This window comes from Danio aesculapii, chromosome 19 (genome assembly GCF_903798145.1).
Source record: "Danio aesculapii chromosome 19, fDanAes4.1, whole genome shotgun sequence".
Classification (NCBI taxonomy): Eukaryota; Metazoa; Chordata; class Actinopteri; order Cypriniformes; family Danionidae; genus Danio; species Danio aesculapii.
The window spans coordinates 44,477,701-44,503,476 of record NC_079453.1 but is presented as its reverse complement, the minus strand read 5'-3'; the positions used below and the strand labels follow the sequence as shown (position 1 = coordinate 44,503,476).

Genomic DNA, 25,776 nt, shown 5'->3' with positions numbered 1-25,776 from the left:
AATTTTCATTAAGGCTAATGTATGCATTTTAAATCAACAGTGTTATAAAATAAATCATACTAGTTTACGCTATACTTTGCTTTTTAGATGTATTGCTGTATATAATATTTAACATTATAGTAGGTATGTGTCATAATTTCATACAGTTTTATAAATCAGTGAAAGGACAACGTGAAAATTGGAAAGTCTTATGTTCGGCTCAAAGTTTAGGGTTAGTAAGATTTTATCAGCTATGTTTTTGAAAGAAAAACAAAACTTTTATTCATAAATGATGCAATAACTGGCTCAAAAACAGCATTTATAATATCACAAATGTTCCGAATTATGTTCATTTGAACTTTCTATTCATCAAAGTGTTTCTCGGTTTTCACAAAACACAAAACTGCACAAATGTTTTCAGCATTGATGATAATAAGAAACATTTTTTTGGCTAGAAAATCAGCATATTAGAATACTTTCTGAGAGACCATGCGACTGAAAACTGGAGTAAATGATGTTGAAAATTCAGCTTTGCATCACCATTTAAACAGTAATGTATGTAATTACGTACTGGCATGAAACATAACCACTGCTCTTGTTTTAATAATCTGTTGTATCTCTTGACCAGGCAATGTTAGCAGGGAAGATCTGGAGAGGTTTTTAAATGGAGAAGAGTTGGACACTGTAGGAGAAACAAACTTTACAGAATCAGAAACAGATGGACGGGTGCATCAAGAAAAGCCCACCGAACCCCCAGTCATGTTCGAGAGTCAGGTATTTCTCAAACCACTTCAGATGCACCAGAACATGCTGAATAGACAAAACACTCACAGCCAATACATTATAAAGTCTTGAGTAATGTGGTTCATCTCTCCTGCCACACAAAGGCCTTGTGTCTGAGGTGGGATTGTGAAACGGGGCTGTATTACTTTAACAATTTATGTGGGCGGACAAAACTCCTCCACACTGATCCAAACGCAGGTCAGATGTTTAGCATCTTCAACCCTGTCTTCCCAAAATGACAAACAAATCCGCTTAATAATACGAAACAGTTATCATCTGGGAAAAAAAGGAGAGAAATATGTCACTGACCTGTTCGTACACCCCAGAAAAAGAAACAAACATTGTGAAATCCAGAGCTGCTGAACTTTTAAAATGTCTGGATGATTTCATAACTACAGTTTTCATAAAACACGTATGGTGATTAGAAATGAAATAGTCATCTCTAAATGAAATGCTGTGAAAATATCACAGGGGAGGAGATATTATTTATGTTCAATGAGTGCAATAAAACTCAGCAAGGTGAAATGTCATTTTTTTATTAGCCTCACAAGCAGTGGTGGAAAAAGTCAACTCTAAAAAATGACTTTTGCTCCTTGTTCAAACTACTTATTTAAAACGAGTAGAAACAACACAATTCTTAATTTTTCGGGGGGAACAACTTAAAGGGCACCTATGGTGAAAAATTTACTTTTCAAGCTGTTTAGACAGAAATGTGTGTAAGTATAATGTATAAACTGTCATATTGGGGTGAAATAAACACACCCAGTCCCTATTTTTCAAATTTAACAACATAAAAATGGTGGACCAATTGGAGCGGTTTTCAGACCGACCGCAACTTTACGTAGGAGTGCGGTCCCCCCGCCCACCAATATTGATTGACAGCTGCGCGCATTAACATGTCCGGTGGTCACGTGTATAATCATATAATCAAGACAGGACGAGCGCAAAGCAGCCGGGAATAAAAGGTGTGTTCAGTTCGCTAGGATCATTAATCATCATCAAACGTGATAAAGAGTGAGTTTCACATGTTTAAAATGTTTTGAAACAGAGCATGTGTGTAATGAATTACAGCGATTCACTTCAGATGCACTTAATCAGCACATCCACGTATCAGAATAATTATAAAGGAAGACGCTTCAGTGGCGTATTGTGGACGTTAAATCGGGTTTATTTTGTACATTAATATAAGAGATATCCATACAGCAGTGGATATTACCAGCATCATGTCACATATACGTGCAAAACGAGTGCAAAGCTTAATGCGCTCTCTCTCTCTCTCTCTCTCTGTGTGTGTGTCTTCGTGTCTAAGCTGTGTGTGTGTCTGTGTGTCTACGTGTCTGAGCTAAGTGTGTGTGTGTGTGTGTGTGTGTCCGTGTCTGAGCTATGTGTGTGTGTGTATGTCTGCGCTACGTTTGTGTGTGTATGTGTGTGCGCTATGTGTTTGTGTCCTTGCTGTGTGTGTGCGTGAACTTTGTAATGACATTGTGTGTGACTCATTGTTGCAACTCCACAAAAATTGCATCAAATAGTGATTGTTAAAGTTCTTACTGTAGTATTTCTCACATACGTTACGTGAGATCTGTTTCCTGAGGCAGCCGAGGGCGCCGATTGCTGACTGGCACGTGGGAACGGTGGGCGGGGAGGACTAGCCTTAAAGGGCCAGTACATAAAAACAGCAAAACCTTTTTTCCAGCTATAATATAGACACTTCAAACAGCTCTAATAAATAATCTGATGAGTGTTTTGAGCTGAAACTTTACAGACACATTCTGGGGACACAAAAGACTTATATTAAATATGAAAAAAGGGGTAACCTATGTGCCCTTTAATTGTTTTATGTTCAAACCACTTAAAATTGTAATAACGAATATGTTAACTAAATCCATTTATGTTGGGACAACATGAAGGAATTGTGTGGATTTTTTTTGGGTGTGTGGACTGAAAAATCACACTTAAGTAAAAGTACTATTACTTGGTGAAAAATTTAGTAAAAGTAAAAGTATCTGTTGTTAAAGGGAACCTATTTTACCCCTTTTTCAAGATTTAAGATAAGTCTTTTCTCCAGAAGGTGTCTGTTAAGTTTCAGCTCAAAACACCCATCAGATTATTTATTAGACCTTTCAGAATATTGGTATATGTTGCTCTGAACACAATGTAGCTGTTTGTGTAGCCTGCGCCTTTAATGCTAGTTCTCCCCGCCCACCCTTCTCACGTGCCTATCAAAGTATGCCTCAATCTCTGCCTCGGTTGCGTCAGATAAACAGCACAGTGACTGTCATGAAGGAAGCAGATCTCACGTAACGTTTGTGAGAAATACTACAGTAAGAACTTTTCCAATGATTATTTATTTGATGTATTTGTTGTGGAGTTAATTCAAGCCTTTCGGTGAGTCACACACAATGTTGTTTCAAAGTTCATATTAATATCCACTGCTGTATGGACATCCGTTATGTTAATCTGCAAAATAAACTTGATTTAACGTCCACAAACCAGGATTGAAGCGTCTTCTTTTATATTTGTACTGACGCGGCTGTGGAGATGAAGACGTTTTAAACTTGTAAAACTCACTCTTGATCACATTTGATGATGATTGATGATCACAGAGCGCTGAACAGATCTTTTAATCCCAGTTGCTTTGCGCACATCCTGTCTTGTTGATATGATTATAGGCGTTACTATGGCGACATGTTAATATGCGGCTGTCAATCAATTCGGTGGGCGGGGAAACTGCATGTCACGTTGAGGTCGGCCTCAAAATGGGAGGGATTTGAATCCTATTTTAATGTCAGGAAATTAAAAAAAGAGACTTATTGTGTTTATATCACCCCAGTATGACTGTGGACACACTATACCTACACACATTTCTGTCCAAACTGCGTACAAAAGATGATTTTCATCATAGGTGCCCTTTAATACTAAATGTATGAGTAAAAAGTAGCCCTTTTAAAAAAATACTGAAAAGTTGTGAGTAGCTAGTATTATGCTGTGAAAAGTCGATGCGTTTGGATATGGAGTGAAATCTGTGTAAGCTAATGGGGCAAAAATCTAGCTGTGATGATAAATTAATGCTAAGGTTATGCATTTTGACCCCTGACGTATGCTATTAGTGTCCAGCAGTGCACGTCCTGATTTTACCAAGTACGATGTGATCCTGGATTAACATCTTTGTTGATCCTGGAACATCATTTTTGTTTGAAAATGTAATCCATACCTGTTCCCTACCCCTAAACCCAACCATAACTGTAAATTATATAGAATAATAGTTGGATAACAATCATGTAGAAGAGCATAAACCTAACCATAAGCCTAAACCTAACATAAACTGTAAACATATCCCTTAATTCTGATTGGCTGATTGGAATGTTGTTCCAGGATCAACATATGGCCCGTTTCCACTGAGTGGTACGGTACGGTTAGGTTTGGTTTGGTTTGGTACGCTTTTATGGCCGTTTCCACTGTCAAAAAGCGTACAGAAACGAACCGTACCACTTTTTCGGCACCCTTTCGAAAGGGTACCAAACACGAGAAAGGGTACCAAAAGGCGCAGCTAGACGCGCAGCTGAACGCGCAGCTGAACGCTATTGGTTTACAGAGATACGTCATTCGCTTACGCAACAAGCCAGAATGAAAACAAAAAACCCGCCATGTTTGAAAAACACAGCGAGAGATTATAGCGGAATTATAAATACATATAATAACGAGCCATGGTCGATCTGGGCTCAAACAAACCTTGTCGTCGTCTTGATGAACAGCCACAAAGCCAAGAAGAAGAGCAGATTTACCCTGTGCCCCGTAGTTTTTTACGAGCCAGTCTGAAGTGCGAGCGGTTTCGCTTTCTTGCTAGCGCTCACCGCACGTATAATAACCTGCGCTTGATTATTGACGTGCTTTTGAAACCCGATCCTGTCAGACACTGACAAACGTGAGAGTGAAGCGTGAAGAAACAAAGGAGAAGCCGGGAAAAAAGGAGCACATTAAATACGGGCGAAATGTCTACTTTATGTAGTTCTTCAGTAGTTGGGAACATATTGGAGACTGTAAGGGGCTGTATGTGTTTATATATGTTCATTTATTTAGTTATTTAATATAATTACAGACGTTACAGTAGGCTGTTTCGCACTGTCATTGATCTGCAGTTATAATCAACTCATGTTCATAGAAAAGTTAGTAATAAACATTTCTACACAAGTATTTATGTGTATGAAGCATCTGTTTTGTGAGAAGTGCTTCTCATATGATATGTGAACGACCCATACAGCTTTATTGTAGACATTTCCTCGAGCTAGAATGACGTCGACTGAAACTTTCTGTCATACACCACGCCCACCAAAAGGGTACCCTTGTTAGTGGAAATGCAAGCCTGATAAAGGTGACCCGTACCAAACCGAACCGTACCGTACCGTACGAGTCAGTGGAAACGAGCCAATAGGTGTTAATCCAGGAACATCCTACTCAGTGAAATCAGGTTGGCGTCCAGCAGGTGGCGCCAAAAGCCAAGCTCATGCAGCACTAATACAATACATACAATTTGTATTGAAAACGTAACATTCTGTAGTGCATTTAGCTGTTGTTTAAAGTCATTTGGTCGTTGTGTATAATGATTTAGCATTTTCTTGGGCACTTTTAATGCTTCCACACTGTATATGTACATTTATAAAGCGTCTGTGTCTTGAGGTCGATCTGCCAGATGCAGTGTTGCCAGATATAGCTGACTTTTTCCAGCCAATAGCTGTTCAAAACCCCCCAAAATATTAGATTAATGTATTATTTAATTTTAATGCATTTAAATCAGAAATTAGCCTAGTTACTTTTACTTTCACAATTTAGGAACCAGGGAGGCACGGTGGTTCAGTGGTTAGCACTGTCGCCTCACAGCAAGAAGGTTGCTGGTTTGAGCCCCGGCTGGGCCAGTTGGCATTTCTGTGTGGAGTTTGCATGTTCTCCCTGTGTTGGCGTGGGTTTCCCCTGGGTGCTTCGGCAACATGCAAACTCCACACAGAAATGCCAACTGCCCCAGCCGGGACTCAAACCAGTGACCTTCTTGCTGTGAGGTGACAGTGTTAACCACTGAGCCACCAAGCCGCCCTGATACATGTATAAAACATTTTAAAACTACTTACTGAAGTACAACTCCTGAGAAAAACTACTCAATACAATAGTTTGAGTATTTCACTACACGACTGCAGCCGAGGCACTACGGACCTGCTGACGCATCAAACCATAGGAGTGAATATGAATGTAAACAGGTGTCCTGATTATTTTAAGAACAGCGCTCCATCTGCTTCTTATCCTCATGTGTTGGGAAGTTAAACAATAGCTCTGCTCTGCATTAAAGGAAAGCATCTGCAAATAGAGGAAACGCGGAGGGGGAGACGCTCCCAGCAGTGCAATACTCAGCCTATATAAACACGCACATTTACTTAAACAACCTAATCATTTTACAGCGTCTTCTGAACTCCTGTGTTAAAACAAATGAGCTACATTTGCAACATCTGCTTTGAGACCACAATGGAAAAACCCTCTGTCATACTGCTCCACACACTAGAGAGAAGTATATAAAACACAAAAGCATAAGATTATCACTCATTCATTCATTTTCTTGTTGGCTTAGTCCCTTTATTAATTTGGAGTCCCCACAGCGGAATGAACCGCCAACTTATTCAGCACATGTTTTTTATGCAGCGGATTTTCTTCCAGCTGCAACCCATCTCTGGGAAACATCCATACACTCATTCACTATGGACAATTTAGCCTACCCAATTCACCTGTACTGCATGTCTTTGGACTGTGGGGGAAACCGGAGCACCCGGATGAAACCCACGCCAACGCAGGGAGAACATGCAAACTCCCCACAGAAACGCCAACTGACCCAGCCGAGGCTCGAACCAGTGACCTTCTTGAGTGAAACAACAGCACTACCTACTGTGCCACCGCGTCACCCAGCATAATATTATTTAGCATTATACCACAAGGCTGTTGAATGTCTGATTTAGCAGTGTACTAACACAATACCTTTTTTCATTTTTATTTTAGGCCTCTCGATCGTCGCCTGTATGTCTGCTACTTCAATTGGTTGTAATGGTTCATCATCTGCTCAGACTGCTATAGCAGACCCAGTGAATATTACAGGATCCTGTCACACATCTGGATAGGTGAGTAAAATACCTGAATCCAAATTAAAAGTCAGAAAATTCAGTTTTATGCTGTAAAAAGGTATGAATGATATATTTCTACTGCAATTCTGCTTTTTTACTCTTCAGAAAACCTTTATTCTACATTTGTAATCACAATTCTGACTTTATTCCCCTCAAAACTGTTCAAGTAATGTTCATTCAGAGATTATAGTTTTTTTTTTTAAACAGAGTAAAATAGCTGAATTCTTATGTCCTATTATTGTGATTTTTTTAAATTCTCTGTTTATATTGCAATTCAGACATCTCAGCTCCTCAAAATTATACAAAAAGGTTTATATTGCAGGCTTTTCTCCTTCAAACTGGTTTAAAAATGTCCGAATTGTAGATAAAAAAAGTATATTTATATATTTATTAATTTTCCTTCGGCTTAGTCCCTTTATTCATCAGGGGTCGCCACAGCGGAATGAACCGCCAACTTATCCAGCATATGTGTTACACAGTGGATTCCCTTCCAGCTGCAACACAATACTGGGAAACACCCATACACTCTCATTCATACTCATACACTACAGCCAATTTAGTTTATTCAATTCACCTATAGCGCATGTCTTTGGACTGTGCGGGGAAACCGGAGCACCCGGAGGAAACCCACGCTAACACGGGGAGAACATGCAAACTCCACACAGAAATGCCAACTGACCCAGCCAGGACTCGAACCAGTGACCTTCTTGCTGTGAGGCAAAACAGGGGTCGCCACAGCGGAATGAACCGCCAACTTATCCAGCATATGTGTTACACAGTGGATGCCCTTCCAGCTGCAACACAATACTGGGAAACACCCATACACTCTCATTCATACTCATACACTACAGCCAATTTAGTTTATTCAATTCACCTATAGTGCATGTCTTTGGACTGTGCGGGGAAACCGGAGCACCCTGAGGAAACCCACGCAAACACGGAGAGAACATGCCAACTGACCCAGCCAGGACTCGAACCAGTGACCTTCTTGCTGTAAGGCAACAGTGCTAACCACTGAGCCAACATGTCGCCCTATATTTATATATATTATGTTGAAATCTCACTCTAATATCCACACTTTAAAGGATATAGTGCTTTTAAGGACCGCTTTGCCTTAATCTAAGCTTACTTCTTTAAGTCTGTGGTAAATTAATATAAAAAATCTGATATAAAAACAGATACCTTAAAAAATACAAAACATTGTGCATCCTTAAAATTAAGTATAATAAACTGTCAAGTAAAAAAATTGTTTTGATTGTTATTTTCTACTAGAATTGCATATATGTGACCCTGGACCAAACAAAAACAGTCTAAAGTTGCTTGGGTATACATTTGGCAACAGCCAAAACTACATTGGATCAAAATGACAGATTTTTCTTTTATGCCAAAAATCATTACAATATTGTACAAAATATGTTCAAATCATGTTCTGTGAAGATATTTAGTAGATTTCTTACTGTAAAATTATCAGAACTTTTAATTAGCAATGTGCATTGCTATAAAAACTTCATTTAGACACTTTAAAAGCGATTTTCTCATTATTTAGAGTTTTTTTAAACCCTCAGATTCCAGATCTTCAAATAGATGTTTCTCGGCTAAATATTGTACTATCATAACAAAGTATACATCAATGGAAAGCTTATTGCTTCATTTATTATTATTAATCTAGAAATTGTCCATGGTCACATATATAAATAAAATTATTTAAATATGTCTCACTGGAAGAAAAGAGAGTACTGTCTCAATGTGATCTCCTGGCTAAATAAAGGAAATAATAATAAACAATCTTCAGAGTCTGTGAACATTAGCATGTGATTCTCTATGCCGCCTGCAGAGGGCACTCATACACCAGTGCTGATCCTCTTCAAAATGTAACTTTTCTGGGTTGATGCTAGAAGGGATACAGCTGCGGCAAGAAGTTAACAATAATTATTTTCATAACTCATTAAATTACCCATTAATTGCACTTTATTAACATCTACCCCTACACCGTAAAAAAATATTCATGAATTTGCTGTTTTCAGTATTTTGCGATTCATGTTTTTATTATTCTCCGTTTATTTGCTTTTAAATTACATTAGGGGATCTTGATCTTTCTTCCAACAACGTTTAACCTTGAAAAGTTTGAAAAAATGACTTTTATTACCATGTTTAATTGTTTAAAGTGATATATTGTCTGGGTTGGTGTTGTCCTACAACTATGTACCTATTCATTGTACATATCGCTGTCAACACTGCCAATTTTACATTGTCCGGTTTTAAGTATGTGGTTGTATGTTGTAGTATTTTGCACTGCCTGTATTTTGCACTGTTGTTACATTTGCACTGTCTGTATTTTGCACTGTCTGGAGCCAGCACCTAAGCTTTTCACTCATCATAGCACACGTGCTGCTGATGATGTGACAATAAAAGTGATTTGATTTGTATATTAAGCTACAAAAACCTTGTAATAAAATGCTAGTCCATTATCGGTTATTTTACAGACCTATTTCCCTATATATTACATCATACATTGCATTTTCAAACTTCTAAAATGTTAATAAATATCACTTTGTTAAACTGTAGAGTTGAAATTCCAACACCAAAAGTCGACAGAGCAGAGATCAACATCCCATAATGTAATTCACAACATAAACAGAAAACACTTGTGAGTCACAAAATATGCAAACAGTCAATTAACAGATATTTTTTAGTGTACCCAAAATAGTAATTATACCAAGTATTATTCATATAATTTTATTTAGATAAATGTATATAATAAATTGATATAACAATTAAATAAATTACTCATTAAACTATATTATTAACTCTAATTATTGTTGTACAATGTCACGTAAAAAAAGCTATATTGAAGTATTGGCAGAACAGTGGCTCAGTGGTTAGCACTGTCACCTCACAGCAAGACGGTCGCTGGTTTGAGTCCCGGCTGGTCAAGTTGGCATTTCTGTGTGGAGTTTGCATGTTCTCCCAGTGATGGCGTGGCTTTCCTTCGGGTGCTCCGGTTTCCCCCACAGTCCACAGACATGCGCTATATGTGAATTGAATAAACTAAACTGGCCATAGTGTATGTGTGTGAATGAGTGTGTATGGATGTTTCCCAATACTGGGTTGCAGCTGAATGGCATCCGCTGCGTAAAACATATGCTGGATAAGTTGGCGGTTCATTCCACTGTGCCGACATCTGATGAATAAGGGACTAAGCCGAAGGAAAATGAATGAATGAATGAATGAATGACATGAGTATCCGCAGCTGTATCCCTTCTAGACTTTACCATTGTTGTACTGGTGTAACAGGACACAGAGAACAATATCAGAAGAAGTGTATTGGGATTTGAAGTGACTGTCTTAAAGCTCCAGAATTGAAAAGGTTCAGACTTCTTGCCCCTCATTTCGCTGCAGTACATTGCTTTTTATGTGCCGTCCTGCCCTCTGCTCTCCAGCAAGCACAGCGGCACTCATCATGAGCCAATAAACAGGCGATAACATCTTTTAATATTTTAGGCTCAGTTGCTTTCTCTTTTCTATTATTTTAGGAGTCCAGAAGGAGGAGGAAGAGCAGATGGACAGATAACCTGAACGAAAGACTTTTGGATGACACTCACACGCGCACACACACACACGCGCACACTCAAAAAGAGCAGTGGATCCATGACAAACCATGACAACACATGGCTTGCAAGCTGTAAATGAAAAGACACATTGTTCACCATTCTTAGTCACCAAAAAACAAGCGCACAGAGGTCAGAGGTCTCATAGGCTGGAATATGGATGTGAAATGGGGCTAAACTAAATGACAGGTTCTTTTGTGGTTATTCTTTCAGGCTGAGCACGAGCACAACAAAGAAGCTGAGGAAAAACAAGATATTTTTTCCCCTTTTTTGGTTAATGAACAGATGTAGAAATGAATGCGCAGACCGTCCACTGTCATGTCAAACAATGCTCTCTTTTATGACAAAAAAAGCAATGGAATTTGAATACATCTCTCCCATTTATTCGATTTTTTTAGTTTGAAAGCACACTTTTAAATATATTGTGGATATCCTTTGTCCTGACCAAATGCATCAAAGCTCGCAAAACCAGACTAATTGTTAGTAATGCATCATGTACATGCACAAATATAATATATTACGCAGTTTAATTTTTAAAGGGACAGTCAAAAATAATCATGCTGCTGTTAAGTTAAGCAGTGTTTGGTAGTATTTGTTATAAAAGTAAATAGATACTGTAATTAAATGACTTTTCTCCTGACAAAGCGTAAAAATTAACGGATTACTTTTAATTTTTAGGGTAACTTAATTACAGTAACTTATAATGTGCTTGCCCTAATTGTACATAAATGTAAAAAGGTCTGCATAAATCAATTCAGAGACTAAATTTATTTTTGTTATATCAATATTTTGCTGAATAATTCTGTTTTCCACAAAAAAAAGTGACATTTATAAAGACAATTGAAGAAACTGAGTCAAAAATTAGTTAATCACAATATCTAGTATGAATTCAGAAAAGTAGAGTAATTATACACTCACCGGCCACTTTATTGGGTGCACCTTAATAGTACCGGGTTGGACCGCTTTTGCCTTCAGAACTGCCTTAACCCTTCGTGGCATAGATTCAACAAGGTACTGGAAATATTCCTCAGAGATTTTGGTCCATTTTTACATGATGGCATCACACAGTTGCTGCAGATTTGACAGCTGCACATCTATGATGCGAATCTCCCGTTCCACCACATCCCAAAGGTGCTCTATTGGATTGAGATCTGGTGACTGTGGAGGCCATTTGAGTACAGTGAACTCATTGTCATGTTCAAGAAACCAGTCTGAGATGATTCACACTTTATGACATGGTGCGTTATCCTGCTGGAAGTAGCCATCAGAAGACTGTGGTCATAAAGGGATGGACATGATCAGCAACAATACTCAGGTAGGCTGTGGCGTTAAAACGATGCTCAGTTGGTACTAATGGGCTCAAAGTGTGCCAAGAAAATATCCCCCACACCATTACACCACCACCAGCAGCCTGAACCGTTGATACAAGGCAGAATGGATCCACGCCTTCATGTTGTTGATGCCAAATTCTGACCCGACCATCCGAATGTCACAGCAGAAATTGAGACTCATCAGACCAGGCAACATTTTTCCAATCTTCTATTGTTCAGTTTTGGTGAGCCTGTGCGAATTGTAGCCTCAGTTTCCTGTTCTCAGCTGACAGGAGTAACACCCAGTGTGGTCTTCTGCTGCTGTAGATCATCCACTCCAAGGTTGGACGTGTTGTGTGTTTGGAGATGCTCTTCTGCAGACCTCAGTTGTAATGAGTGGATATTTGAGTTACTGTTGCCTTTCTATCAGTTGGAACCAGTCTGGCCATTCTCCTCTGACCTCTGCCATCAACAAGGCATTTGCGCCCACAGAACTGCCGCTCACTGGATATTTTCTTTTTCGGACCATTCTCTGTAAACCATAGAGATGGTTGTGCATGAAAATCCCAGTAGATCAGCAGTTTCTGAAATACTCAGACCAGCCCGTCTGGCACCAACAACCATGCCACGTTCAAAGTCACTTAAATCACCTTTCTTCCCCATTCTGATGCTCGGTTTGAACTGCAGCAGATCGTCTTGCAGAATGTAAGTTGCTGCCATGTGATTGGCTGATTAGAAATTTGCGTTGATGAGCAGTTGGACCAGTGTACCTAATGAAGTGGCCGGTGCATCTATATATATATATATATATATATATATATATATATATATATATATATATATATATATATATATATATATATATATATATAAATAATTTTTTTTTTTTTCCAGATTTTTTGCAAAAGCATGAGATTTTTCAACTAAAGAAGGTGAGATTTGTCCATACTTGAAAATGGATGTACTTAATAACCAAAGAATTTAGAAAGAAAGTAACAATGATATATGGCAAATGGTGTAATTGCTTTTAAATATAACATTTTTAAAAGCTCGATTTGACTCAAATGAATGAATTAAGTGTTTAATTTCTATTGCCTATGCGTTGAGATCCATAGGTATTTTAAGTAGAATTAAGTCAAGTAATTTAAATACCTTCATACAAAGTAAACAGACAAGTGATAACATTTTAATGATGTAATTAGTAATAATTATTTTTTAAACTCACACAGTATTGTATGTTAGTGACTAAAGAAGATTGTAAGAGCCATAGGAAATAATTCTGCTTGCCTGTATATATATCTTTTTGAATCTCAAAGTGCAGATAGACACATGTTTTTGGTGAACTTTCCCTTTAAATAAACAGAAGGAACACATTCAGTAGAAATTTCTACAACTTAATCAAGCTTTTCCAGCCATTTAAAGCATCCTGACTTCTTGCAGATATTACATATAGGCACTTTCCACTGCACTTCTAAGCCTCACTATTTCCGCAGTAATTCAAGCACATTTCTGTTATTATTTTGTAATGGATTTATTGTTTTTATCAAAAAGGAAAGGTGAACTTCACCAAAATGCACATGAACTTGTTAGTCAATTGAGCTTTTTTATGTGTTGTTTCAAATACTGAATAAATATTTTTTCAAGTAACGTGGTGCTGCCTTATCATCTGTGTGAAATTAATCAGAGAAATATTATTCTGGACATCATCATCTGTTTTCACCTTTAATATATAGGGCAGTAGAAATTATTGACAGGAAAGCATTGGGAACAGAGAGAGGGGGATGTCATGGATTGGTCAGGCTCTCACGACCCCCACTCACGAAGATCACCATCACCTGACTTCTAATGAGCACACAGCTGCATCACATTCACGAGCACCAGATAAAAGCACAGCACTCCAGTCGCTCATTGTCCGGGCTCGTCTCGACGAAAGCGGACAACTGAGCGACCACTCAGCGTAGTCATCCTCAGCTAAACAAACGATTTACTTACCTGTTCTCTTTGTATTCCTCCTAGTCTTCCTGGTCCTCCCGAATCGTCCTGTCTTCCAGTCCTTCCAAGTCTGTGTTATCCTCTGTCAGCTGTATCTGGTGTGTGCTGTCCATCCTCGTGTATTCCTGTTACCCAGCCACGGAGGAAAAGACCCCAACATCATTCCTGATCCTCCTGGCTATCCTTCATGTGCTCCTTGTTGTCATTTAATAAACACCCTAACGTTTCCTTACCTCTGTCTCCTGTCCGCTTCATAACAGAAGCCCGGACCTTTAACGACGACAACATGAGCACCCCCGATCACCTTCAAGAGCTGGTGGACCAGTTGAAGCGGATTCTACAGCCACCAGCTCCACTTTCCAACGCACCACCAGCACCGAGCACTTCCGCCTCCACAGTTTCTTCTTCGGCCCTTCCTTCCAGTCCCATGGCCCGACCAGCGCCCTACTCAGGCGGAGCGGGGGAGTGCAATGGTTTTCTGTTACAATGTTCCCTCATATTCGAAATGCAACCTTCTCTATATCCCACAGATAAGTCGAAGATCGCCTACATCGTATCTCTACTCTCTGGACCTGCACTTAAATGGGCTGAGACGATCTGGAACCAAGCCGGGCCGGTCATGAATTCCATCACTACCTTCACGGAGTATTTCAAAGAGGTGTTTGGACGTTCTGATGGGGAAGTAGCCGCTGGAGAGCAGCTGTATCATCTAAAGCAAGGTACTCTATCTACACAGGAATATGCTCTCCGGTTTCGCACTCTAGCAGCTGCAAGTGGATGGAATGAGAGATCGTTGTTGACCACGTACCGGCTCGGCTTGGAACCCACGCTCCGAATCCAACTGGCCACATTAGATGATACAATGGGTCTGGAGAGATTCATCCAACATTCTCTCCGATGTTCCGATCGTCTCCGTTCCTATCAACAGGACACCATCACCCCCTCGTCTGCACTCCTCCAATCGCCTGAGTCAACAGCCTCTCCAGAACCAGAACCCATGATAATAGAGTCTGGAAGACTGACATCAGCGGAACGACAGAGGAGGCTGACCCGGGGTCTGTGTCTATACTGCGGTGTCAGTGGACACACCCGTATGGAGTGTCCCCTTCGTCCCATTCGGACTTCAGTGAGTGTATTCAGTACGAATATTGAACAATGTAAACCACTTACTACCACCGTACAAATAACTACTGCCTCTATTTCTCTCCTTGTCCCAGCCCTCATCGACTCCGGGTCAGCAGGGAACTTCATCTCCCAATCCCTCTGTCGTCAACTCCACCTCCGTACTGAGGCGTCCTCGCATATATACCAGATACAACCGATAACCCAGTGCACTCGATCTTCGACCCGTATCCATCGACAATGCGAAGACATCCTTCTTCAAGTGGGGTTGTTACATCAAGAGAGGATTCAATTTCTGGTTCTGGAGGGTGCAAATATGGACATCATTCTAGGGCGCCCGTGGCTGGTGAAGCACGATCCCATCATCTCTTGGGGCACAGGAGAGATAAAGAAATGGGGATCTGGATGTACACCTGCCTGTTTTCCAAATCTCCCTCTTCAAGGTCGGAACCCCATTTCTTTGTTTGCAACATCGGTCGAGAGCCCTCCTGAGAAGCAGTCTATCCACATTCCTAAGGAGTACAGCTCCTTTCATGATGTCTTCTGCCCCAAGAGAGCTTCCCAGCTACCGCCGCATCGGCCATGGGACTGCGCGATCGACCTAGTTCCAGATGCCCAGTTGCCAAGAGGTAGGATCTACCCGCTCTCGCTTCCAGAGAATCAGGCAATGGAAGATTACATAAGGGAGGCTCTGAGTCAGGGGTACATACGTCACTCAAAATCACCAGCCGCCTCAAGCTTCTTCTTTGTGGCCAAGAAGGACGGAGGGCTGCGTCCATGCATCGACTACAGGGTCCTAAATAACGGTACAGTAAAATACCGATATCCCCTTCCTCTGGTACCAGCCGCTTTGGAACAGCTCCGAGAAGCTAAAGTCTTCACTAAATTGGACCTCCGCAGCGCGTATAATCTGATAAGAATACGTGAGGGGGACCAATGGAAGACAGCATTCGTGACCCCTACTGGCCACTATGAATATGAGGTCATGCCTTACGGTCTGGTCAACGCCCCCTCCGTATTCCAAAACTTCATTCATGAAGTCCTCCGGGAGTTTCTTCACCACTGTGTAATAGTGTACATAGATGACATCCTCATTTACTCCCGGAGTGAGGCCGAACATCGCCAACACGTTGCGGAGGTCCTACACACATTGAGAGAACATCACCTCTACCTCAAAGCGGAGAAATGCTCATTCCACCAGAAGTCGATTCATTTCTTGGGATACATCATTGACCAAACCGGTATACGTATGGATGGGAAGAAAATTGAGGCTGTTCTATCCTGGTCAGAACCCACTTCCATTAAGGAGCTCCAGAGGTTTCTTGGGTTTGCTAACTTTTATAGACGGTTTATCAAGGACTACAGCAGGATTACATCACCCTCTCACTAATCTCCTCAAGGGTAAACCCAAAGGACTGGAGTGGACCAAAGAAGCAGCCGCAGCCTTCCGCCTTCTTAAGAAGGAGTTCACAAGGGCCCCACTCCTGACTCATCCTGACCCAAATCTTCCTTTCGTGGTGGAAGTGGACGCATCCACCACCGGCGTCGGGGCAGTATTATCTCAACATCATGATACACCGCCCCGACTGCATCCCTGTGCCTATTTCTCTCGGAAGTTGAGCCCGGCGGAGCAGAATTACAGCATAGGAGACAGGGAGCTTCTAGCAATCAAGCTAGCCTTGGAGGAGTGGCGTCACTGGTTGGAGGGAGCCAAACATCCGTTCCAGGTGATCACAGATCACAAAAACCTCCAATACATCAAAGAGGCCAAGAGACTATGTCCACGTCAAGCCAGATGGTCACTTTTCTTCTCACGTTTTGATTTCTCCATTTCCTATCGTCCAGGACCCAAGAATCTAAGAGCAGACGCTCTCTCTCGTTTACACGAGCATCACGATCATGAAGAACTCCCATCGAAGATTCTTCCCGAACACATCTCCATTTGTCCGATCACCTGGAACGCTCCTCCAGTCGTTGCCACTCCGGAAGCCCCTGCTCCGCCGGGATGCCCTCCTCATCGGCAGTTCATACCACCTGAACACCGGGTAGATCTGATCCACTCCTTACATACCTCGCTAGGCACTGGACATCCAGGGATCAACAATACTCTCTCGCTAGTATCCCAACGATTCTGGTGGCCAAACATGGCAAGGGATGTGAGGCAATATGTTCAGGGCTGTAAGGACTGTGCCCAATCCAAGAGCCCACGTCATCTACCCGCTGGAAAGCTCCATCCCTTGCCGATTCCGAACCGTCCCTGGTCACACCTAGGAGTGGACTTTATCACTGACCTCCCTTCGTCAGAAGGTAATACCTGTATTCTAGTCATAGTAGATAGATTCTCAAAGTTTGTCAAACTAATCCCTCTGAAAGGTCTTCCCACAGCCTTTGAAACTGCCGACAATATCTTTAATCAAGTCTTCAGGTCATTTGGTATTCCAGAAGATATTGTGTCGGACAGAGGTCCACAGTTCATCTCACGTCTATGGAAAGCCTTCTTCAAGCTCCTAGGTGTGGCCGTCAGCCTCTCTTCTGGATATCATCCCCAAACCAACGGGCAGACAGAGAGGAAGATTCAGGAGGTGGGACGGTTCCTGAGGACCTTCTGCAGTGGTCACCAGAACTCCTGGAGCCAGTATTTGGGCTGGGCAGAATATGCCCAAAATTCACTGCGGCAACCCTCCACCGGACTCACGCCATTCCAGTGCGTCCTGGGCTTCCAACCACCGCTCTTTCCCTGGGATGGCGAACCATCTGATGTCCCCGCAGTGGATCACTGGTTCCGGGAGAGCGAGAGAGTCTGGGACGAGGCTCATCAACATCTGCAGAGGGCAGTCCGTCGAAGCAAGGTAACCGCCGATAGGAGAAGGTCTGAAGAACCCAGATACACACCCGGACAAAAGGTGTGGCTATCCACCCGGGACATACGCATGCGACTGCCCTCTCGCAAGTTAAGTCCCCGATTTGTTGGTCCCTTCACCATCGTGGAACAGGTTAACCCCGTCACCTATAAACTACAATTACCCTCTCACTACCGTATTCACCCTACATTCCACGTATCACTCCTGAAACCCTATCACGATCCTGTTCTTCCCTCCACAGAGCCTGACCACGAAGAGGAACCCCCTCCTCCACTGCTCCTAGAAGAAGGAGCCGTCTACGCAGTGAAGGAGATCTTGCGTTCCCGACGTCGTGGTGGCCAGTTGGAGTACCTGGTGGACTGGGAAGGGTACGGCCCCGAAGAAAGGACATGGGTTCCCAGAGCTGATATTCTCGATCCTAGTCTCATGGTGGAGTTTCATGAGAGCCACCCTGAGTTCCCAGCGCCTAGAGGCAGAGGGAGACCACCACGGCGTCGGAGGTGTCGGCCCTCAGGAGCGGGCCCTGGGGAGGGGGGTACTGTCATGGATTGGTCAGGCTCTCACGACCCCCACTCACGAAGATCACCATCACCTGACTTCTAATGAGCACACAGCTGCATCACATTCACGAGCACCAGATAAAAGCACAGCACTCCAGTCGCTCATTGTCCGGGCTCGTCTCGACGAAAGCGGACAACTGAGCGACCACTCAGCGTAGTCATCCTCAGCTAACAAACGATTTACTTACCTGTTCTCTTTGTATTCCTCCTAGTCTTCCTGGTCCTCCCGAATCGTCCTGTCTTCCAGTCCTTCCAAGTCTGTGTTATCCTCTGTCAGCTGTATCTGGTGTGTGCTGTCCATCCTCGTGTATTCCTGTTACCCAGCCACGGAGGAAAAGACCCCAACATCATTCCTGATCCTCCTGGCTATCCTTCATGTGCTCCTTGTTGTCATTTAATAAACACCCTAACGTTTCCTTACCTCTGTCTCCTGTCCGCTTCATAACAGGGGAAGGATCGGCACAGGACCGCAAGGTGGGAACCGAACCTGGATCGCCGCGAGCACCTGTGTGCATGCGTCGACGCACCAACCACTACACCACCGGCGCCGACTCATCATCAGTTTTTAAATCTGACCACAGACCACAAAGGCAGTCATAATGACCAATTTTTGTAAACTGAGTTGTAAACATCATATGAAAGACAAATAACTATACTTTCTATTGATTTATTGCTTATAAGATGACATTTATTGCTTACAAGATATGACATTTACATTTAGATATTGTTATTTGGAAATCTAAACAGAGGAAATAACCTTTATAGTTCTCCAAAGTTCCCAACAATGTATATTATTAAATCAATAATTGACTTTTGGTTAATAATTTACTTGATGGGGTGTTCATAAGACTGTCATGAAAACGTTATAATCATGACATGACATGTCATTAATGAGAATGAGATTTTACGCATGCTTATGACAACTGTTATTAAGTGTCAGTTGCTCAGTTATGTCATTTTAAAATGTATCGTTTTTCATGCCAACTTGACGTAAACAAGACAATTTGTCATAAATCTGTTATAAACATGATTGTCATGAGGGATTATAATTGTGTCATGCATATTTTTAATCACGTTTTCAGTGGAACAAACTCTATTTGTCATTAAAATGTCTCAATAAAAGCGTCATTACACTGTCAAATCATTTTTAACAGTGTCATTAATATTTAATGACATTTTAGTGACAAATTCAGCTTGTACCCCTGTAGTTGAGATAAAAGAAAAAAGAATGATGCTTTTATAAAATTCATGACATATATAAAATGGATTCATGACAATCATGTTTATGACAGATTTATGACAACTTTTGTTGTTCAGTTGCAGGTTCATTGTGGATCCATAGCCCTGTCTACATTTCTGGAGAGCGCGAATTATGTAGCCAGATGTACATCTGGCTGCATTTCATCTTTAAAATAAGTGGTACGGGGCGTTATGACGGAGCCTACGGCTTCTGTTTCTTTAAGCGCAACCAGCTGAACCCCAAGGAGCTCGCCACGTATGTTAATGGACTTTTGACGTGGAGCTGAGATGACCATGACCGTTTCGAGTCTGGTGAAGAACAGCTCCAGAAACCATGTAAAATAATGCAAAAAAAAAAAAAACATGGTGAAATCATGCGGCCGCGACAGCTTTTCTTTTCTAGATTGCATTTGAAAACACTATCGGTTGGGTTTAGAGACGGGGTCAGTTAGTCAGTCAGTCAGTCCGACAAATGTATATTGCGCCCTCGGGTGGATTCGGGAAGATCATCAAAAAGCGTACACAGCGGCTTCTGGTGGATTTGCAAAAACAAAAACTGCGAGCAGACGTACCTCCAGTTACGTATTTTGCTGTCCCCAGAAATGTAGACCTGGGTATGTATCTGGAATGAGCCTGGGTTGCGAATGACACTTTATAACAATTGTCATAAGCATGATGTCATGTCGTGATTATAAAGGTTTAATGACAGTCTTAGGAACACCCCTTCAAGTAAAGTGTTCTCTTTTGGTGTAAAAGAAAAATGGATAATTTTGACCATGTTTGTTTTTTATGTCTATATTGCCACAAATATACTCGTGCAACATTCTATTGGATTTGTGGTCCAGAGTCACAAATGCAGCTTGTTCTGAATTCAAAGCCATGTTTTGCGCTCCTCATCAATAAGGAGACTGACACAGTTCTAGGTCACGTTCCTCAAAAACAACTAGTGGTTAGTCAGCATCTCCCAATTAAAAACACATGAAAACATGCAGCAAATGTGTCAGGAATAGCCTTTTCTTTATCAGCGGCTCACATTAGCGCCGCTTGCTGCTCCACACCTATTCATTTAACCACCGTCAGTGGGAGTCAATCAGATCATTAAAAATGCGGGAAAAAATATCCTGCTGCTTGTAGTACATGCGTCAGCCCGTTTCAGCAACAATCAGGGAAATATTCATGATTTTCAGCTGAAAGAGCGAGGCTTGAGTCAATAGGTCAGTGGGAGAAAACACAGACAGAGGCGTCTGGAGGCGTTCACCAAAAAAACAAACACTGATGATGACGACCGGCCGTATCTAAAATGGATCTTTATCAGAGCTCTACAGACAGTTTATGTTGTGTTCTGCTCATTTTAAAACAGCGCTCTGAGATGAGCTTATGATAACGAGAGACAGTTCTGCTCTGGGAAACTCACTGGCTGAATCTCTCTATGTTCTCTTATATTTTCTGTTTTTTTAAGACAGGCTCTTTAGGATAAGGAATGAGGAACAGGATCGGCTCCAGACAGGCTTTTATCTAGACTACTAATGCACTTTTCGCAGAATTGCTCAATGAATAGCAATTTTCAGGGCATGTCCACTGGAATATAATTAGCTGTGTGAAATAAGACATACTCAGGACACATTGTTAAATATAAAGGTTTTCAGGAAGGGAGGGATGCAATGAAAGAACCATTTGACTTCTGTGTACAATTCTTAAAGAAACACTACACTTTTTTGGGGAAATAGGCTAATTTTACAACTCCCCTATGAGTTTTACAATTGTTGAAACCATTTAAACAATCTCTGGAGCACATTTAGCTTATCTTAGCATAGATCATTGAATCGGATTAGACCATTAACATCTCCCTCAAAAATGACCAAAGAGATTTGATCATTTTCCTATATAAAGCATGATTCTTAGTTACATTGTGTACTAAGAACAACAGAAAATGAAAATTTGGTATTTTCTACACTGTTAAAAAGTTGACTCAACTCAAAATTGTAAGGCAACTTACTGCAGAGATTTTTTGAGTTGACTCAACTTTCATCCCAAGTACTGAACTTGACTCGATTTAACTTGAGTCAACTCAAAAATGTCCTGGAGCTGTTAAGTCAAATTTTTTACATAGTAGGCTGATAAGGTTGCAACCCAGGCTCATTCTGAAAACGCAGTCCCGCGGACGTTTCTATAGAGACCGCCAATTATAGCCGGAGGTACGTATGGCTGCATTTAATTTTTTAATCGAACGCTACGGGGCGGTATGACGCCGTTCCTTTTAGCGCTTACCGGCTGACCACTTACTTTCGTGTGGAGGGCTTTTCCGCCGCAACCAATTTGTCCGGTTAGCTTGTTCTGTACGTCGGCCGACTTGAGACGCAGAGAGGAGCTGACTACAACGACAACGACCGGGTTTGAGTCCGGGGAAGAGCAGTTCCAGAAATCAGGTAAGACAAAAACAGAATCCAAGAAACAAAAGTGAACAAGTTCATAACAGGGTGGGAATGTGGTAAAATCCGAAAACGTGGTAAAAATCAGGCAAGGGCTTTTCTTTTTCTGGACGGCTTATGTAAATTGTTGTTTGGGTTTAGGGAAGTAAGCGGGCGGGCGGGTCAATCGGTAAAATTGGTTGAGTTCAGGGAAGGAGGAGGGTGGGTCGGCCGGCCGATTGGCCAGTCGGCCAGTCAATCATTTAGCCAGTCGGACAGACGGTCGTTCGACAGCAACCTCTGGTGGGTTTACGCGAGAACAGCGCGGGCGCGAATGGCACTCGTTATTTTTATTTTTATAGAATATTATTAGTCTACCAGGTGTGACTGCTTATTGAAATAATGCAGTGGATAATATTTGTTGGAAAAAGTTATGGATGCTTCCTCATAGATATTTCCTAACAAATAAAGTAAAAGAGGTTTCTTCTAAAATAATTCATAAATTCTATCCGGCCCGTCATTATATGAATAAATATAAAAGTGATATCTCCTCTAACTGTTCATTTTGTGATGACTGTTCTGAAACTGTTGTTCATCTTTTTTGGTACTGTCCATTTACAAGAATATCTTGGAAAAATTTCTTGAATTTTATTCGAAGTAAAATTTATAATGAATGTACTTTGTATTGGAAAGATGTAGTATTGGGCTTTACTGAGTATGAACAACCTAAAAGTAAACAGTTGTATGTGGTGAACTTAATTTTGCTGCTTGCTAAATTTCACATTCAGAAGTCAAAATTCTCTAACTCCAGACCTATGTTTGTGGGTTTTTTTGAACGAATTTAAACAATACCTTTCACTGATTCAATTGTCTCATAACAAAAAGGCTCTAAAAACTTCAACTGCCTGTGGTTCTTTCTCTGTGTTTAATGAGTAAATTTTGTCTTTTCAATATGCATTTTTATATACCCCCTGTGTTTAGCTGTTTCTTCTTTTTTTTGTAGTTCTTTTTCTTCATTGTTTAAGATGATTGTTCTGCCTATTTGTTGATGTATATATATATAAAAAAAAAAGGCTGTGAATAACAGGTAATGAAGTTGTGAATAACGTTCAGTTTGTTGCACAGAGCGATTGTTTGAGGGTCGTGCAGGAGGTTTGATTTGCATGTATGTGTTTTTTCTCACAGTGACAGCAGCCATGAGATGCACTCGGAAAGTGAAAGTGAAACCTGTGCGCACATCATTTAAATGATCATATCGCATTTTATAGTTATGATTACGACAAGCATTTGATATGTTTTTTCTTACATTGCAAACACATAGTGTTGTGCATGAAAATAAATGTTTACTGTGTCAGTATAGCAACCCTAGCCTATAATGTTGAATATAATGCAAGAAGGAGTTTGATAATGACAAAATTCTAATTTTACCAGTGAAAACAAATGGTCTAATAATATTGTCAAAAACAGATGACAAGCACATGTCCTAAACATAATAAATCAACTTTATAATTATGAATAGTTATATTCTGATGTCCTCATTTTACTGTGAATTAACAAACAGGTCATACTGGAAGACTGTTCAAGTCCGCCATAATGACTATGAGCAATTCCATGCAAATGTCAACCTTGCCATGAACAAAAATCAAGTTTTCACCATAATACGAAAACCTTTTTTAGAACTTTACAGTACTTTTAAAAATACTCAAAAATATCTCTGTCAATGTTTTAAAACTATTACATTTGATTTACCAAAATCACACAAGTAGCAATTTCACATCTGTCACATGCGTAACGCAGAAGTGTCACATCCATAACAACACTTTTTCCTCATAAATGCAAAAATATGAAATAAAATCAAATCAATAAAGTTTGTTCTATAGTGAGCCAACTCTTATTCTTCTGATTATCATTATTTCTTTTGGGTTGTGCAGTTTAATTCACAGAATTTCTACAAAGCATGTTGTATACTGCAAACTCGCAGACGTTTTTGGTCACATCCATAGCGCATGTTTATTTTCCTTATTTAAAGTACAAAACAAAACAGATTGATATTTTTCTGGTTCCTTAACTCTGTGGTCAGTTGATTTGGAAAATATAAACGGATGTTTCAATATAATGTTAGCATCTACTTTCTCTGTGAATTTAAATTTTGGGTTTTTACAGCAAATGTCACATCCATAACGCTGGAATTGCTCCTATACAAAATTTAGCATTTTAAGCAACAGTAGACCTACACATAGGCTTAATATTATTAGTGTTGTTTTATCATACGTTTAAGAATTAACAATAATAACAGGCTAATCATATTAACCTTTATTTTACATTTACAGAATCGTGATCTTGATTTTACGCAAAAAAAATCGTGATTCACATTTTACCCAGAATCATGCAGCCCTACTGCTAATTACTCTGGCAAATGTTTTTATTGAACAGATGCCCTTTCAGCTGCAACCCAGCACAGAGACTACACTAACTCGAGAGTACACTACCCCTTAGTGCTGGGAAACACCCATACCCTCTCTCATTCACACACAAACATTCATACACTATGGTCAATCGAGCTTTTTCAATTCACCTATGGTGCATGTCTTTGGATTGTGGGGAAAACAGGAAACATTATCATATCACGAACATTATTTTAAAACCCTAATTGAATTAGCACGAACAGACGGGTTCAACAAAAGCTTATTTAACTAATTACCTGCATCAGAGATCTGTCATTTATCAGTTATTGCTAAAAATCAATTTCCCTGTTAAGAAAATAAATGAGTTTTACCTTTCAAAAGCCAGCTGTTACGCTTTTTTTAGACCAATCATATAATCAATAATAGTCAGCTAAACAAAAGACACCTTTAAGATCTATTCATGGCGTTTTTGACTCCGACAATGTTTTTTGTTGGTTTAACCTAATATAGTGAGGTTAATTTTAACAAAGTTATTTTCTTGAAAAGCATCAGTGTGCCTGAAAACAATACAGCTTAAAATACAACATTCCCCAAGATGTTGTGCAGAAAACTCCACTAATCAGACTGCTGCATCAGAATATATATAGCTCCGCTCACTCTAATGAAGCACAGCGAATAAATATAATCAAGTCAGTCTCCCGATGCTCTAAAACACTTGAATATGTGCATATTGTATTATATTATTGTTTTTCTTTTGTGTGGTTTTCATATACTTCTTTGCTTCAAACCTAAGTAACGCTTTAACAAACACCTCCTGGGGTCTGTTTCAGTAAGGAGGTTCAAGCAACTCAGAGTTTAAACTTTGAACTCTGAGTTGATTTACAGAGAGATTAAAAACTCTTGGGTTTCAGATTAGCTGATCTGAGTTAGGTCAATCAACTTCGAGTAGACCAACTCAGAGTTAAGCACACACACCACAACTATAAAAAGGCATTATCAATGGAGCGCAGATATTAAAAATTCACCATTAAAAAGAGATCAGCATTTCCTTGAGCTTGATGTGCTCATGTAAAGTTATATCAAATATGAGCATGTATTTATAAAAGCAACACCACTGCATTAGTGAAACAGAGACAGTTAGTGTGGGAAAACAGCTGCTCAAGTTAATGCGTAATTTTACATTTAAAGTATTTAAATATTCAAGTACAATAAAATAAGTAATGTAATGTGTGACTTTATTACCTTTTTACTTGGAAAAAGTGGGGAATTGGCCGTAATTTTGAAGCTATTTCAGATGTAATTGCATTAAATTACAAAAAATAGGCTACTGCATAGTTTCTACAACAAATTTGAC

The 25,776-nt window shown here is 40.4% G+C and overlaps 1 protein-coding gene across 1 annotated transcript in view; it reads left to right on the top strand.

The window, feature by feature from the left end:
- Positions 1–11,809, top strand: part of si:ch211-191i18.2 (uncharacterized protein LOC564095 homolog) — a 27,196-nt gene extending 15,387 nt beyond the window's left edge. The window contains exons 3-5 of the mRNA XM_056480543.1: positions 608–753; positions 6,796–6,914; positions 10,451–11,809. Coding sequence (XP_056336518.1) covers positions 608–753; positions 6,796–6,870 — 221 coding nt within the window. The 3' untranslated portion in view covers positions 6,871–6,914; positions 10,451–11,809. The remainder of the gene's footprint in view (positions 1–607; positions 754–6,795; positions 6,915–10,450) is intronic.
- Positions 11,810–25,776: the final 13,967 nt, after the last annotated feature.